The sequence below is a fragment of the Idiotropiscis lumnitzeri genome, chromosome 1, assembly GCF_059441095.1.
Source record: "Idiotropiscis lumnitzeri isolate Australia: NSW breed Sydney's pygmy pipehorse chromosome 1, RoL_Ilum_1.0, whole genome shotgun sequence".
In the NCBI taxonomy this organism is placed as follows: Eukaryota; Metazoa; Chordata; class Actinopteri; order Syngnathiformes; family Syngnathidae; genus Idiotropiscis; species Idiotropiscis lumnitzeri.
In genome coordinates this window covers 9892050-9910860 of record NC_142391.1, presented here as the reverse complement: position 1 = coordinate 9910860, position 18811 = coordinate 9892050, and the positions used below count along the sequence as shown (strand labels likewise).

At 40.4% G+C, this 18811-nt stretch overlaps 1 protein-coding gene across 1 annotated transcript; it reads left to right on the top strand.

Annotated features, from left to right (window-relative positions):
* pkdccb (protein kinase domain containing, cytoplasmic b) lies at positions 1–16158 on the top strand. Its single transcript, XM_088304459.1, has 7 exons — positions 1–575; positions 2498–2611; positions 6477–6748; positions 7925–8004; positions 9432–9539; positions 13820–13996; positions 14978–16158. Exons 1-7 carry the CDS (start codon positions 33–35, stop codon positions 15067–15069), a joined length of 1386 nt encoding a protein of 461 aa, XP_088160585.1. The 5' UTR covers positions 1–32; the 3' UTR covers positions 15070–16158.
* The last annotated feature ends 2653 nt before the right edge of the window (positions 16159–18811 follow it).

Genomic DNA, 18811 nt, shown 5'->3' with positions numbered 1-18811 from the left:
ACCAGTCCTCCTCCTCGCCCTGGCCGTGGAACATGCCCGCCGCTGTGGGCAAGTCGTTGCGCGCGGCAACCGTGCTGTCAGTGGCGGTCCTGTCCTTCCTGGTGTGTTTGCTCCTCGGCAGCGTGCACCACCTCGGAAGCGGCCACGAGGATCTGGATGAAGAGGTGGCCTCTCTCCGCTCGGCGTTGAGCCACCAACTCGCGCAAAGACGCCAAGAAATCCTCCCCCTGCTGCCCCCCGGGCGCGACAAGGAGCCTTTCGCCACCTGGGATTCTAATTTGTGGGGCGAGCTGACGCGTGGCTCCTCCGCCACCGGGACTTCTCTGGGTTGCGGAGCTCTGCGGGACATGCAGCCGCTGGAAGTGCTCGGGTCCGGGTACACGAAGCTGGTGGTGAAGGTGACGCTGGCCGGAGGGGAGCCGGTGGCGCTCAAGATGGTCAACGAGCACGGCATCGACATGGGCAAGTGCGTGGAGGGCTTCAAGGACCCCCACGGATGCCGTCAGCTGGTCTCCTACAAGCTCAGCAAGGAAGTTGTTCTCCTGCACAGGCTGCAGCACCCCAACGTCATCAAGGTGAATGTTCGTTATTATTATTTTTGCTGGAGTTATTTCTTTTGGTAAACTTTGTTATGCATTGAAGTCCCTTTACAATTCACTTAAGGTCTATCAGGAGGCTTTTCGCTTATAAAGTCCTCCACTGACTACATTTGTGAAACTAATAATGTAGAACGTTTTTGCTATATATTATGCGCATGTGTGAGTCACTGGTCCATGTTTTTCTTTTAGATTTGCATGGCTTGTCATAATAAATACTCCCACAGGCTATGTAAGGAACACGATCCTAATAATAGTAATTTAAAAAAAAAACAACACCAACAAAAGACAAACTAAAATGTCAGTTTTTTTATTAATGGATTGGGCATTATAATCCATCACTTTACTTTAAATGTCACAAAAGTTATGCAATCAAGCTATTTCTGCAATGTTTTTTTTTTTTCATTCTGGCTTGAAAGGAAAGTTACAGAATGCACAGAACAGAATGAATCTGATTGGAAGCTTTACCTTTACCTTGAAATGGAGTTTGCGAAGAAACAAATCTTTCAACAAAACTTTTACGGTGGCAGTCTATGTAAATGGAAAAAAAAATATTCAATCGATAAAAATCTCGTCAAGTGCACAATGTATTCATCCTGCACTTTTCAGGTTGGCTGCTCGTAAAGTGCTTCGCAGGACAGCGAGAAATGTATCACTTTTTTGCATCTTTAATGCGCGAATACAGCATTAACATCCACCCAGTTACTTCAAATTACACAAAAGTTGTGACTTTTCAAAGGCCACGAATTTCTAAAATGAAAATACGAAGCAGCTTTTACACTTTAATGTTAGACTGTAATTCAAAGCTATTGCATTTTGAATAAAATGATGACGCTGAAAGAATATTTTTGTGGCACTCTTTTAAGTATAATTTCAAAAAAGTATTTGCACATTTTTGCAACTTTAAATGGATGCTTAAGGCTTTTGAATCCACACCATCACATTCATTGACCCAAATTTACAAAATCATACATTATATGAATATAAGTCTTTATCAGGCCACTCTTTACCATTTATTCATTGGTGTCAATGTTCATAGAAAAAAAAGAATTGACGGTTGGGTATTCACAAAGGTAATGAATGCCAAACTTAAAGCTATGAAAGTGAATAACAAAATACATTTAAAACCGTTTTTTGTTAATTGATGCGATGAATAAGGAATCTGAAGCCTGAAATTTTATTCAGAAATTAGTTTTATGGAGATACAAATGTTTGCAACTTCAATGAATGAGAAGCAACATGCTTGCTTTAAATGGCCCAAACGTTTTCTGTATAAAAACATCCATTTTGTGGACAAGAGTTGTTATCAGACACATCACTTACGAACAATACATTTCTATAGTAACCTTTAGGCAATGGCCACAAAATGCTTTCATATTATGTGATTTAAACATATTAAAAAAAAAGTATGAATAAGTGTTGGCAGGACAAACTCCAATAACATCAACCACAAATGCATAAATAAGAACAAAGAAGCCAGAAAAAGCTGCTTACATCGCAAAGTCTACCTTGCAAAATATCCTACTGATATGCACACGGTAAATTTTTACCAAATCTTGAGACAATTTTCGCTACATATGTTGAGGAAATATTTGGACAAGTCTTCACAAATTCCCAACAAATGAACCAAAAAAATCCAGCAGGCACACTCTGCCCACGTCATCCTTTTGTCTCCGATTGGGCCTACCAACTGTGCAGGACCTTACCATCTAATTAAATTAAACCCATTGACCCCTCCTGACCTTTAGGGTGACATATTTCCAGGGCAGACAATGTGCCTCTGTGCTCGCTGCCCAGCCACTCATTCCTTCCACACTTAAACCCGTTTTTAATATCCCCAAATCCCCGATATATGACAAAATCCTCCGTCGTCTCCTGACGTCTTCATGTGATTTCAACAGTTGCGCGGTCACTGTGCGGGAGACACGGGAGGCCGAGTGACCGTCATCCTGGAGCAGGGGAACCCTCTGCAGATGCTCCAGCTGCTCCAGAGCCCCTGGGAGGACCGCTTCAGGGTAAGCTCTTGATGCCCTTCCCGTACTTTGTTGCTTAACCGCAGTCCAGTTGGCCGAGCGCCTCTTGTTGCCCGTATTTGCATGCCCGGCACTCCGGTTGAAGGGTGAAACTTTAGGAGCGCTGACATCTGTCCCTCAGTGTATTTGATCAGGCCGGGCTTGGAATGGAGATGGGACTGGGAGTTAATCCACTGCAGGCTAGGAATGTCATCTCGCCATTTATACACACGCATGCACACACTCTCTCTCTCTCTCTCTCTCTCTCTCTCTCTCTCTCTCTCTCTCTCTCTCTCTCTCTCTCTCTCTCTCTCTCTCTCTCTCTCTCTCTCTCTCTCTCTCTCTCTCTCTCTCTCTCTCTCTCTCTCTCTCTCTCTCTCTCTCTCTCTCTCTCTCGCACACGCACACGCACACGCACACGCACACGCACACGCACACGCACGGTTTTAGCTCAACCCCCATCTCAGGTATGCTCACAGTGGGAATCGACGGAGGCCGAATTTACCAAGTGTGGGAGTGTCTGCTGTTGTGTTTGAAATAAAAAAGAGAGACAGAAGGCGGAAACACTGATTTTGGATTATAATACGCAATGAGAAGTATTTTAAGACTAAAGACCTCATTTACGTAACATTATTTTGAACAGAAAACACATGAAAGTCTTGCTGTTGACGACAATTTTTCAAAGGCTGAAAATACTTTGTTTTCTAAATGGCATAATTGTTTGAGTGATTATATAAAACCAAAGAAACCGTTTAAGTCCCTGTGAAGTGAAAATAAATGTCTTCTAAAATTGACTCACCACAGAGAAGATAGTTGTTCACAAATCTGCCATATTTGAAGAATTAAAAAAAAAAATCGCCTATTATATAAAATAAGAAAAATTTACTTAAAATTGTCAATGGTTGGATATCCTGTCAGGGCTTTTCCGTGGCACAACAACGAGGCGCTCTACAACAGTGATGCCAGCGCGAAGCCGTTATCCACACACTGGCTATCAAGTCAGACTTTTTTTGTTTTTTACCCTCGCTGTTCCATCTTTCTGTGTTTGACTCACACGCACTTACAGGCAACAACGAGGCGCTCTAAGGATTCCTCCCCAGCCCGAAGCCCCAGTCTGCATACTGGCTGTAACGTCAGAAATTGTTGCCAGTTTTCTTTTTCTCCCGTTCTCTGGGTGATGGCCGCACACTCAAGTCAGCCAATGAGGCACTCTAAACTTTCCACGCCCGCAAACTATCGAGAAGCAAGATGCATTTTCGAAGTGTATGCATAGCTAACTAGCTAGCTAACTGCATGTCGCAGTTGCATTATTTTACCGCTCATGTGAATGAAGGCTTATATAGTGAGGGCGGCATGACTCATATCGGGGCCCGAGTGAATCACCGTGAATCACCGATTTAGCCACGTCCCATAAAAGTTGGGAAAACTAAAATGGTGAAAAACAGCTTCACGCTATATATCCACAATCAGGGCCTCAGTCTTTCCACGTTTCTTTAGATATAAATTTAAAAACAACATCTTTGAAATCTCGTTCCAGCGTGTTAAAAAAAATGTTGATGTGAATGAAATGATGTTAGCAACTTGCGTTTTTTTACAACGTGACCAAGATAACTACTGGCCTGAGATAGACAGATACAACGTTTTCAGTTGTTATTGCATTGTTATGATGAACTTTTATGTTCAGTGGAAAAAAGTCTCAACACGATTAACCCCAAGAAAATGTGACCCCACACAGAAATGTCATTACTGGTTTGGAGCGACCTAAGAATGGCACCACATTCACATACCCAAACGCGTGAAAAGGCGACGAAAGGTTTGACTCATTCATTATTTCACCTAGTCAAATTTTTTACCAGTTATCGCTGAAAAAATCCACTCATTATTTTTTTTTTGCGCTATTGATCACACCCTAAAATGCCACCAAAGCCCTGGAAGTAGTAATCGGTGTCAAGGAGGTATGTTGACATTATACAGTAAATGTCAGCTGAGGGATACGTTTTGTTCGTCAGAAAGAAGTTATATTTAGATTGTGGAAGTTATAGAAGGGCCCCAATTATGCGTATTACAGCATCTTTTGTCATTTTCACATTGGCCGCATGGTCATAGTGCAAAAAAAATTTCAAGTCATTGTCATGTCATGCACATGTCCCCCTAACAACTTAGAAATATTTACGTGTGGTTGTTGTTGTTTGAACGTCGCCTTAAAGGTGTTGCTTACACAGATGCAATGTTTTCGAATCTGGATCGATGATCATGAGGTGTTAACATTTACAGACATGGGTTGTCAAAATATGCTTTCGGATAAGACTTGGGAAGTTTTTGTCTACAAAGTGACGACTTTTGTCCTGGCATTCTCATCAGTTTTGCAGATCCATGTCAATCCGGATTGTTTCCTGTTTTTGAACGTACCCTCCGTTTTCTCCGCTAAATAGGCGTTAGAAAAGTCAACTCGGCACTGAGCAGCCTGCTCAGTGTCAGCTACATGTGTGAGGGCTACAGTAATCCAGCGGTGTCTGGTTTCACCCTCTGCCGTTTTTACTGTGCCAGTGACGTCCAACTCTGAGCTTTACAGTACCCAACACGAGCTGCAGTCTACTTGTACTGTCACACACACACACACGCACACACACACTCATTTTATGGTTTGTCAATGTGCAGCTGATGCCTTCATTTTGCTGTTTGCAGCCTTCCTGTTTTTGTTTGTGAGCCTCGAGGAAACATACTGGAGATAATAAATTTTTCGAGATTGAGTGAATGAAAGCCTAAATTGCTTGGCTGACTCACAAAAGCAAATGATGATGTTTTTCAGGCTTCATTTTTAGGTTTTCGTTATATTTCCCTAAAACACACATTTATTTTTTTTAACCCTGTTATCTAGTGCATAAATCCTCAGGGAATAACAAAAACACTAAAAGACTTTGCGGCACCCTCGAATGTAATCATGTTCTAAAAATGTAATCAAATTTGACTTGCTAGATTTGTGTCCTGAGTCTGATCCCAAAAATGTTAATCAGGTTTCAACTACTGGAACATTTGGATGATTTCAGAAAGTTGTTTTATACAGGAAAGAATTTGAAGCTATTTAAGATAAGATAAGATAAGATGTTCTTTATTAGTCCCACAATGGGGAAATTTGAGGTGTTACAGCAGCAAAGATATAGATCACAAAAAAAAAAAAAAGGCTCAATAGTGAGCCACGCTTGTGTAAACAGGCAGCCACTTTTTGGTTATCCTTGATTATATGAAGTAATAAGTTCAATACTGCTCAAAAATGTGCTTGGATCCAAATACTTTGTGCAAACATTTGACAAAGTAAAATAGAGTAAATTCGACACACCTTTGTCTTTACTATAATTTAATTTGAAAAGCTTGTGAATGATGGGCACTCACCTAGGGTAACCCATACCATGACACCTCACATATTTTGCCGTTTGGCATTCACAAATTCAACTTTTTGATTTCCTGTGAACCTATGCTGGGTTGCTCGCCGAAAAAGGTATCTATTTGCTACTTTTTGCAATAACAGCGTTGTTTTGGCATCATGCGAAGGCATCTTGCTGCAAGTAGGTCTATTGAAGTGATTTGAGGAGTTTCATTTCGACATAAGTAGTGCTTTGCTGCCATCTTCTGGCTTCTATAGGCAATTATCAGTTGCTTCTTGATTATTGCAATGTGCGTCGGGGCAAATGGCATGCTTTCACAATGAATACCATGCCAGAGAGAAAGTAGATTACAGTAAATTGCCTTTTAATGTCGGTAAACAACGGTCTGATTAAACCCATTAGATTATCTTAACAGGATTACCGCACTGCAGCTAAACAAACAGTGAAGCAGATAATGAGAAGGCTTTTGTCTTGTGTCCCTCCAGGTGTGTCTAGACCTGGTTCGCCTCCTCCACTTCTTGTCGCGCTCTCCGCTGGGATCGGTGGCTCTGCTGGACTTTCAGCCCCGCCAGTTCGTCATGGTGTCGGGCGAGCTCAAGCTCACTGACCTGGACGACGCCAGCGCGGCTGACACGCCCTGCGGCCGACACGCCGACTGCTCCCTGCAGTTTCCGCACCGAAATTTCACCCTGACCTGTTCGGAACGCGGAGTGTGTGAGGGCCTCAATGAGAAGATGAACATTTACAATGCCTATAGGTAAGCGCACTTAAGTAGAAATATAGATCCTTGTGTCAACAAAAAAAAAAAAGTCAGGTGAAAGATTCAACTGCTTTAGTATATGTAGCCTATGGATTGTATTTACGGTAAAAACATTTCAAAGCCAGTTGTCTACATGGGGAACAAGTTCTGGATCCAATCCGATCTAATTCAGAACAACCATATAAAAAAAAAAAAACAATTATATAATAGTGTCTACATGCTTCAAACAGGTTTAAACTTAAAACACACATAAACTAATCAAAATTCTTAGTGCCTGGTCTCACTCTCACTTATGTTCTGTTCTCCAGATAAGAAGCCAAGTGTGCTTGCTTCAATCTGTTTTTTTCACTCGTAGTTTACTGCAAAAGTGACAAATGAAGCAAGACAATAAAACATTGTGTATGCAGTTACAAGATCTTCAACCAAACAATATAATTTCATACAATAATATTTGTTAGCTTAATGCTGAAATATGTGAACTGCCATAGATGGACTAATGTAAATAAGCAATTATTCATCCTGTATTTGTTTTTTCAGATTAGACAAATGATTTTTGAAAGGCAGAAGCCGGTGCTTTTTAATCCATTCACCACAATTCATTCTTGTCGCCAACAGCATCAAACGATTCTCTTAAATAAGGTCTTGCCTTTCCGTATATGTGGCATCATTCTCATTAATGCAACCTGATTCATATCACTCCATGTGGCTGCTGTCCTTGTTTCATTCACCTTGGCGCTTGAACCTACCTCTCTGGATTTGAAAAAAAAAAAAAACAACTAATTTGACAAAATAATGAGTAGAAAGTACAGATTTTTGTTGCATCAATGTAGGGTAAAAGGAGAAAGGTGCCACAAAAATAGATAAAATAAATAAAATTAATAAAATGAATAAAATTAATAAAATTAATCCTCAAGTTAAGCACAGTAATGAAGTATTAGTACTTAGTTTCTACCCCTCACCGATTGCTTGAACAGAGCCGGTGTTGACACAATGTTGCTAGTCAAGGCATACAGGAGCTGCAGATTTGTGGTTTTCGGGCGTGATTCATAAAGCGAGTCCTGTCGCGTTTGATCAGCCCTTTAGATCCTTGACAGCTTTATGATTTCAAGTCAAGTTCCTTGATGGATGTGCTCTTTTCTTCTTTTTTTTTCCCGCCCCTCATATGGCTCCCAGGTACTTTTTCACCTACCTGCTGCCTCACCAGGCCCCGCCCGGCCTCACACACCTGGTGGAGCGCATCATGAACGTCACAGGTGAGCACGACGTTGCTATAACTTCACAAGATCACACATGGTGTAAATCGTTGTGTTATTGTGGTCATGTCGTGACAGGCCTCTGATGTAAGTGCTTCATTTAATACGCTCCACTGCGAACTGACAGGTGACAAGTTAATGAATACAAATTCTGAGGAATAAATGGTGTGGGAAAAAAAAAAAATTGAGACACACCTTTTAATTAGGTACATTACATCCCACAGGGGAATACATTGGATTCATAATTGTCGTTTTGGGGTACAGAACATATTTTGTGTTTTCCAATAAATTTCTCATTCGTAATCCCTGAATCTTAATCCTATCACATTGAGGAGAACCCACAGGATACACTGAATTCCTAGTGATCATTTAGATGACATTCAAATTTTGCACATTTGTCGTTGTACCTGGGATCTCAACACAGGCCACAAATGGAATCTCAATTTCAATAATTTCTTTTTTTTTTATTTTTTTTTTACCCCAATTGATTCAAGTTAACAGTTTCTTTTGAGCTGACAAATTTATTATTGGAACCTACTACATTAGTTTTGTTAAACAACCTTTATAGCATGTATACAAGGAGCCCTTCGGGTGGTACACAAAGTAAGTGGAATGCTATTGTATTATTTCTCGTAAACCTGTGCGAATGGATGAAAATGATGGCCAAAGACACATGATTAGTGATTAGTCAACTTAAAGGGGAGGTCAACCCCAAAACTATCTTTGCAATAATATGTTCTATGCGCCTTCACTAGTCCAAACATGGCATTCCCGAATAATATTCTGTTTGTGGAAAATGAGTTCAGCAGCAAAATCCACATAATTTTAGCCATCTCAGGAGGCGGCCATTTTGTCACTTCTGTCGACTGAAAATGACATCACAGTTGCTCAGGGCTCACCGAACATCCAATCACGGCTTATGTGTTTTCTGAAGCAAGTGAGAAAATGGCTGCCCCCGGTGGTTGCTAAGAACGGGTAGATTTTACTGCTCAATATTAATCAGAATGCCATGTTTCGACTAGAGCTCCTCCATAAAACAAATTCTCATAAAGGACATTTTTGGGTTAACTTTCCCTTTAAAACCTAAAATGTCGATGCTGCATAGTCGACTTATAGACTAGTCGACTAATTGGTTCAAGCCTCACTGTGAAGATTTATTCTTTATCTTACCAAGACATATATGACAATCCTCCACTTGCAGCTTCCAAATGTTTGCCCCCCCCCCTCCCTCATCAGTGAACTTTCACCTCACAAATGTTCTTCTGGATGAATGGACAAACATTCCCGCGCAGACACTCCAAATCGCATTCTTCCCACGAGAGAAGAAATCCATATTTTCTTTCTGCTTGCGTCCAATATCCTTTTCTATGCATAGCGGGACTGATTGCTTTCTACATGCATGCGTTGAATGTATTGTGCGTTTGCAGGTGAGCTGAAAGCCGACATCAACGAGACGCTGGATGCTTTTGAGCACATCCTGCACCTCTACCAGTCTGGCCTGCACCTGGACAAGCTGCCTTCATCTGTACTTCGAGGTAAGCCCGCTTCTTACACGCTACACTGACCCAACCTTCGGCGGACACAAAGCTGGGCCTTATTTGAAAAGGCGGCACAGTCTGCACCTCTGTTTTCATTTTGTTTCAGAGTCTGGGAGAGGTGTGTGTGTGTGGGTGTGTGTGTGTGTGTGTAAGGGGGGGGAAGGGGTCCGGTGGTCTCTTGCTCGCTTGGGTTGTTTTGACAGGTTATTAGGCGGCTGGAATGAGAGGACAAAACCAACAGAGTGGGATTAATCCTGCGTGTCTCCGGCTCAGAAAGTCTGTCGGGATTGGAATACACGGAAAGTTTGGCCACTTTTTAAAAAAATAAGAACCACTCAAGTCGACGTCCTGACTTATTTCTCCATATAAAGCCTTTTTTTTTTGTTGTATCCTCTAACTGTTAACATTTACTAACTCTACTGCCAGCCCTCCTTCGTTGCAGTCTATGAAATATTAATAACAGAAAGACTGGCTACGTTCCTGTGGTGAGATTTTTTCCATCCCCCCCCAGATGCCGGACTGTTTATATAGCAGCTCTTTGTGAATTTAATCGCAGATTGAGGGGAAAGAGGCCACGGGCGCCGAAGCTAACACCAGCAGGGAATGTTTTAGCTTCGCAGGGAGGTGCCACAAGTCAAGCCTCCGCAAGGCTGATTGGGAGCGTGATAAGAGCGCCTCAAAAATGTGTATATTATTTCACATTTTTCTGCGGAACGTTTTGCACCGGGGTTATCCGAAGCGACTTAATATGTGGGCTCAGTAGTTGTTGTTTTTTAAATAATAGGGTAAGCTGTGGGAAAGTGGAGCGAGCAGGTTGTTTCCATGAGTAAGGTGAGAAGGTCACAAGCAGTCACATGACTTCCAGTTGGCCACTTTCACTTAACACTAATGCGGTCTTGTGTCAAGCCGCTTTTTCTTGTTTAAACGTCCATGAAAAGAATAACCCAGATCGAAATAAAGCATCTAATTGTGATTTTTTTTTTCCTTGAGGTAGGATGATTTATATGTGATACAATGTGCTAATCAAAAGAGGGCAGCATTATCTTTTTAATGATCACATTTTTGATACTGCTCTCATGTTTTTCATTATAAGTGTACCTAATGATGTGGCCATTGTCAACATAATGCATGTCACGGAAAGTTTGGGAATCATGTTTAACGACTACTTGTAAATGCTCTCATTAGGGATGGGAAAAGGACAGATTTTGCTTTTTTTCCCCTTTATGATCAAAATGTTTGTTGGATTCATATTTTTTTTTTTAATGGGATAACCAGAAAGTCATGAACTCCATTTTACAGTTCAGTTGTCATCGTATGGATTTGTGAATGTATCTCAACAGCCATTTGCTGAGGTCACATTCCTCTTCGGTAAGCAGGGTACACGCATACCAGAAGTGGACAGCATAGCAAAAATTCAAATATTCGAGAGCCCTGTCGCCTTAAAATAATATGACTCAAATCAAAGTAAAAAGTAGTCCTCCAGATAATTACTTGATTAAATGTGCTGTGAACAATTACTCGAGTGCTGAGTATCTGGAAATTAACTTTATTTTTTTAAACTCAGAGTATGAATTTCAAATGTGAACAAATTTGAAATGGGAATGTTTCAATTCTGATATTGCGCAACAATATAAATGTAACTAAAACAACGTTAACTTGCATCTCAAATAAACAACATAAATTAAGGCAAATTTAGACAAAAAAAATTCTTAAATTAATTTTTTATTTATTTATTTTTTTTTGCTTGAAACAGTGCAAGTTGATATTTGAGTTCTTGAACGCTGACGGTCCCTTGAGAGGAGTTGTATAAATCTAAACTATTATTATTCAATCAGAAGTGATAGCCATTTAAAAAAAATCAAATCCACCTGTTGCTGAACCTAACCTTTAATTAATAAATATTATGAAATGCTTTACTGTATTATGAGTTTTATTATTTTTATTATTATCATTATTATTATTATTATTATTATTATTGAAAACTAATGTGCCAGAGAAAAAAAAATAGGGCATCCACACAAAAATCATCTAGAAAATGTTACTTTTCACTTCTGATTAAAAAGAAAACCAAAAAAAAAAAAAAACAGTAATTTGTTATAATAATAATAATAATGCCTTTATTAGTCCCACAATGGGGAAATTCGAGATTCAAACCCAGGCCTCCTGGGGAGACTGGGTCCTGAACGCGGCGCCTTAGACCACTCGGCCATCCTGGCAGCCACGAGAGTTGACCTGCGTTATCGTTCTGAGGTTACACGTGTTTCGATGTCAAACTAGTTGAGACTGAATCCTCAGCACATTTGCTTGCAGCAGCCAAGTAATGCACTGCATTTTGCTCCAAGATGTGCTATCGATTTATATACTCACTTTTCCTGGCAAAGATACAACTCTGCAAAAAAAAAAAAAAAAAAAAAAAGAGGAGGCCTGGATGATGTCAGTGTAATAACGAATGTGCCCGAGAGAGACAGAGTGGGTGTCAACAGGTAATAAGTCTTATTTTGAAATGGCTCGCAGATGTAAAGTACATTCTCCACAGATGAGATCCACGGCTGAAGTTAATACGATATTTAGAGTGAAGCATTGGAAGGGAAGACAGCTTTTCTTTATGTTAGACCGTTTCCCGCCCTGTGCGTCAAGCACAAAAGGAGCTTTCATCCATACGTCTCTAATGCTCCAACAGCTGAGGTCGGCCACCTTTTCCCTCCACAACAGGCCTCATTTCGTCCCACCCGGAGAAAGATCCTCTGAACACTCCTTGTTCTTCTCCCTCTTTCTTCATCCCCAGAAGGCTGACCTTCGTGCCCCCCCCCTCAACAATACACACACAACTCCTACCATTTAGTGTCTCCTCTCTATGAACTCCCAAACTCAGCTTGTGGGTGTGTGCACGTGTGCGTGCGTGTGCGTGGGGGTGTGTGTGTGTGTGTGTGTGTGTCTCTCATGGCTAATGTGGAGCAGATGATTTAAGACAGGCCGCCTGACTGGAAGAATTAGAATGATTAATGTAAGGCAAATGTTTGGGTCGAAGCGGGGTGATGCGTTCAATGTGGCGCGGCACGCTGGGAGAGGAGAGCTCAAGATGTTCTGGAGAGGCATGGTGCAATTACAAAGGTTGCGGTAGGCTAACAATATGTTGAGTAAAGGGAGTGAAAAAGGGCCACTAAAAAGGACCAAAGGCAAGCATTTATTTTTGATTGTAGTTTGCTTTTGTGCATGGCGCAGAAGTGCACCACAGTCCAAGACAATGTGTTTCTAATATGTGACGACTATCATTGAAATTAATGTTTTTTCATCCGCTCTAGTAACACAATGCTGCCATAATAAAAGCTTTAACTACCAAGGCAATATTTTAATTTTAATACAATTGTTTTTTTTAAGTGCTATTAATGAGATTTAGTGTCAGTCAAATAAGAACTCATGCCTGATGCGCGGAGAGGAGGAAGTTTTCTCATTATAAATAGCCACGACAGCAAACACTATCAAGTGTGGCATGTCTGTGTAAAAACAGTTTCATATTTTCTAAAACTACAAAGTACCAGTTGTTTTTCATAACGACTAAGAATGGCCAAAAATACAAATCATGATATATTCTGTGGCCATTAAGACCACAGAACAATGTGCTTTAACAACACACTCAGCATGTTTGTGACGCTACATTCAAGAATGCGTGGAAGTCAGAAATGTCCCACTTGGAGGCAAAAAAAAAATAAATACATGGCAGACCCCGCAATTTTATTGCATTGATGTAAGAGCATGAATTTGGTATGCAGCGCTTTGTGGTGAGCAGTAAAGTCAACTCGCTTCACAATTAGCAGCAATTTGCCAAATAGTTAGCAAATAAATCAAAAATATACTTCAAGCTGTTTGATGCCACCCGGTTAGAATTTTAATGTTAAACTAAACATAAAAACAAAGAGAATTAAAAACATTTTTTAAACGAGCTCATAGCTTAGGCTTTAGTTAGCTATAATGCTAATGCTAACACATAATGGGAAACATATGCCGCTCTATGTTTGTATTTTAGCTTGGTTCATTGAAAGTTTGAATGATTACAGTCAACCAAATAAGCAGCATGGGGACCTAGTAGTGATCGCCCGAGGTTCGAATAACAGCTCCGGCCTTCCTGTGTAGTTTGCTTGAGTTCTCTCTGCGTAATCCAGAGTCCTCCCGCATTCCATAAACATACATGTGAGGTTTATTGAAGACTAACTTGTCCATAGGTGCGAATGTACTCTAAGTTTTATTTACATGTAAATGTCTCATGTTGTTGTGTTTAGATTACAATGTGACGCGAGGTATGACGACGTCAGGGAACACGGACTACCATTGCTGGCAGTCATACAGCCAGCAAAGCTGCGTGCTGTCCGTTCACAGCGCCAGAGAGGCAGCACACATCTGCAACTCGCACTCGCAGTGCACCAGCTTCACGCTGACGGGACAGAAAACATGGACGGGTCAGTTTACCACTCCCTTCATTTGTCTAAATATTTGGGCCTCTTTTAGCCAAACACTGAAAATAAGCAAGACTTCAATGACATAGGTGTTCAAATTAAATCGAAATACTTCTTTACCAACAGGTAAGTTAAATCTAAAATAGTTGTGGTGGAAATTCAGGAATATTTAACAGGACATGGATAACACATTTTAGAACTGACGTTAGCTAGAAGGCAGAGGCGGTTTTACAGGGTGGCAAGTGGTGGCACCTAAAATTTTCCAACGCCACTTGCCAGCCCCAATGAATCTATCAATAATAGATTAAATATTTTATAATGGTCCTTATATAGTCTCCATGGTGTGTTTAAATCTATTAACGGCCAGTATAAAATTTACTCCCACAGTCACTCTATAATGACTGCTTTTTAAAAAAATAAAATAAATAAATTAAAAAAAAAAAAAAAATATATATATATATACAGTAATACCCCGGTTATCGCGGTTAATGGGGACCGAGACCACCCGCGAAAACTGAAAATCCGCGAAGTAGCGGCGCCCCTTCAAAAATGCTTAAAAAAACCTATACAGGTATACAGTATACCCCCCTGTATACAGTACACCATATAGAATACGGGTAGAGAGAGAGTGAAATTCATGTTATAACAAAAAAAAAAAAGAAATTATTATTAAAACTTATTATTTTTTTATTCCCCAGCCATTATTTTTGTATTTATTCAATTACTTCTTTTTGTATTTATTGAATTATTACAACAGTCTTTAATTCAAAATGCACTTCATATTTGGTGGTTTTACATTAATTCCAAAATATTATTTAAGTAAATACCTGTTAAAAGCTTCACGAAAAAATAGTAGTAGAAAAAATGCGATTAATTGCAATTAATTATGGAATTTTTTGCAATTAATTAGTTACAAAAATTTAATCGCTTGACAGAACTAATATATAATATATACTTTAACATATATTTATTCCCGTCCTACAGGTCGCCCTCTGGCCACTTTCAGGAGCAGTTTCAGTCTTCTGGTGCCGGATGAAACCTCTGAAGTGTATGTGAAGCAAAGCACAGCTGTGTAAATCGTACGCATGGATGGTACTTTTAATATTAGAGACTGTATGCAGTGAGCTCATGTACTCCCAATGATGTGAAGCAAAAAAGCAACATGTTGCGCTTAAATTAGACGCGTCCCGCGGCATCCAACGGCGACCCCAACTTTGCGGGAGACAAGTCGCAGCCAAGGCGGGTCAATGTGATGTATTTCGAGGCCTTACGCATACTGCACTCATTTCATGCGTCTGGCAGCTCACCACCTCTGCCAACTACTACTTCAAGGGATTTCCCTTCAGATACAATTACGGAAAGAGAGCCTTGTCCTTTTTTTTTTCTTTTCTTTTCTTTTTTTTTTATGTTCCCACCTTGACTTTATTCACTGCTTGTTGTGAAGCCAGCTCCCCTGTGGTGGGCTTGGTGGTAAGAAGTCGAGCCACGGCATCAGCCCAAAAAAGCCCGAGGACGAGGAAAGAAAACACGCTCTTATTCAAGTCCATGCTCTGGCTGATGCGCTGAGGTGCCAACTGTTTTCTCATGGCTCTGGGGCTTAGTTCCACTGTGATCTGAATGGGACCCTTACAACGCCGCTTTTAACTTGTGTGTGTGGGGGGGAAACGTCTGTTTGTTTAGCGAGTTTGCGTAATATAGCATTTGAAGCTGCTGCCAGGAGTTTGTTTTATTTAGCACTGTGTAATGAATAGAATAAAGTGCAACATCTAGTTAGCGTATAATGCTACATCCAGGAACTAATTACAAATTAGCAAATAAAGCTATGTTCAGCAGGTAGCTAGCATAACCTAGCATTGTATGTCATAGCCAACATCTGGTTAGAGCAAAGTAGCATAATAATACAAAAGCCAATTGGCAATAATAGCTCAGTCTAGTGAATAAAAATAACAGCAACGCCGAGTTAGCATAAGTTAACATTTGAAGCTAACAAAAGGAACTTATAGGCCAAGCTAGTGCAGTGCTTCTCAATTATTTTCTTTTATTCCCCCCTAGCAAGAAGACAACAATTTAGGAGTTAGCCTAACTTAGCATTATGACACTATTGCCAAAAGCTAAATACAATTAATTGGGAAAATACCCTGACTTTGAAAGAAAAAAAAAATAAAAAAAAAGACACAGTCAAACTCGCTAAACAAACAGACATTGAGATAATGACATTTTGGACCTTGAAATTACAAATATCCCAGAATAGTTTTTCAAGCATTTTTTTTTTAAATGTTCTTGAAAAAGGCAGTCTGTAAAAATGGGAAACGTGCATGCAAAGCAATAGTGGACTAAAGGGGACGCATTAAGCATGTCAAATCGGGGTTCGTGTTTTGTTTTTCTTTACAATGTGACATCACCAACTGCTGGCCTGGCATGCACATGAATAGTATTTTTTTTTTGTCCCTGAGATTTTGTTTGCATGACAACAACTTAGGGAAATATTTTTTATTTGTATTTTTCAAAGTAGATAAATGCAATAATCTCCATGCCAGGCCAGTAGTTGTCAATTGCACTTCGCAAAGAAAAACCTCTCAAATGTTTACCATCTGCTCTTTTTCCTTTCCTTTTCCTTATGGCCTTTGTGATATCTGAATGAAAGTAATGTGACTATGCTGGATGTAGTTTGTTGTGTTAAATGCCACAAAAGCGCTTTTTTAAAAATTATTATTGTTATTACACTTTCCGCATGATTCAGTTTTATAACATTTTTTGCCGTTCACTGAAATATTTTGTTCTGTTCTGTTAAAAACAGGCCGCTGTAAACTGCCACTTAAATTGCTGTGAGCATTCGCAGCAAAATAATTTCAAGTCATTCCAGTTTGTTTACATCCTTTTGCAAAACAATTAATTTAATTTGTCAACGGTGTCAAGATCAAATGTAATTGTTCTTACACAATCGTGCTTTTCAAGTTTTAAGTGCACCTTGTGGGTGAAACCATTATTTTCAATGGAAAATGAGTCACTTCTGTTTGTTTATGCTGCACTAAATGTAACTGCAGAGTCTTATTTTATAAATTTGTACTTAAATTGCTTCTGTGTTCATTTGAATCTTTACGAGGGTTAACAATAAGTAGCAGTCTGCTTTTTCCCATTTGCACCTGTGTTTGTGTGTGTGCACGTGCCTGTAGTTGGCAGTGGGGGGATTGCATGTTGTTTGTGCGTGCGTGTTCGTGTGTGTGTGTGTGTGTGTGTGTGTGTGTTTAGTCCTTTACCCCCTACGCACAGCCTATCTGAATGGGCTCGGCCCGCCAAGCTCGGGAGCTCCGCAGAGTTTGCACAATGCTTCAGGAATGCATTGAAATGCTGTGTCATGCTGAGCTCATTATGGGCCTTAATTAAAACTAATGTAAATGAGCACACCTACTGTCTCTTTCTCATGGTGAGATGGAGTTACTGTAAAGCAAATGCACAGTGTTTGCACAAGAATGGGCCTGAGGTTGAGATAAGGGCAAGGCTTGGTAGATTTTAAGAAATCTTGGCTCACATCAATAACTACCAAACAACTTAAACACACTATTTAAAGGGGGAAAAAAATGATTTCACCGAGGTGAAAAAGGCACGTCCAGTCCACAATTTCCACTTTTATGGTGGCGTCGGTGGGAAGGCCCAAGGGTTCTGTTGGCCTCACATTGGCCCCTTGCTGTCTGGACAAAGCCAGCTGATTAGTCAGATTAACATTAAGATAAACAGGCTTTGATTAGATAAAAAAAGAAAACTGGACCAAGATAGTTTAACTAACTGGAAGGACTGGTTTGATGGTTGAGTAAGATTATGAAGACTGGGGGGGGGGTTCCCACATTTCTACAATAAATAATGAAGATGAAAAAAAGAGGATAAAAAAATGTTGCTTTGTTTTTTTTTTAAAGTAGTGAAAAACACTGGCTATTTATCTTAACATTGTCATGATCCGTCGGTTCTCGTTGCAGCAAGTGGGCGTTCCCTCCGCGCGCGCCCCGTCGCACGTCACCGGGCAGGCGCGCCAAACCACGCATCTGACGCTCATCAAACCGTTGATTAACGGACTACTTAAGCCGCCGCCGAGGATCGCTCGGCGTCGGATTATTATCCCGCAATGCTCACGCTCATGCTTCATGCTCAAGTTTGTCCCATGTTTTCTCGTGTATTGATCTTTTCGTTCATAGTGTTTGTTTGTTCAGCTACCCTTCGGCTCGCTTTTGGTTCTCGCTTTCGTTGTTTGGATTCTTCTTTCCCTTTTGTGGTAAGACCATTATCGTTTTGTAGTTTTTCCTTGCATTGCAAGCGCTTTAAGTTAACTATCGTTTTTTGTTTCTGGTGCGACTTCCTCCTCCAGCGTTTTCTGTTCCCGTCGCTCGCGACGTTAGTAATTATAGATACCTGCCTAAATTTATGTATTCCCCTAGTTCATATCATAGTGTGGATATGGATTGATTGTTCACTGCCGGTCCCAATAAACATCTGGTCTAAACTTCTTCTTGTGGTCAGCGTCTTAAGAGTTCACCCTCCGCTTCCGGCTTCGGCCGGGCAGAGATCGTATCAAACATAGCATAACAAACAAGCCACCAGCTATTAAGTACATCATATGGCGGCTACATTCACAAACTAACTTACATGGCATCATAAAACGACAGTTTTCAGTTGAGAAATTGGGAGTGTAAGCTATTCTCTAAATGGAAAAAACCAGTAGATTGACTCTTTCATTTTTTATGGATAACCCTAATCAGTTAATATCAGCAATGTTATCCATTTTCTAATCTCCATTCATGTGCTAAGGCGAGGGGCTAACAAGTTGGC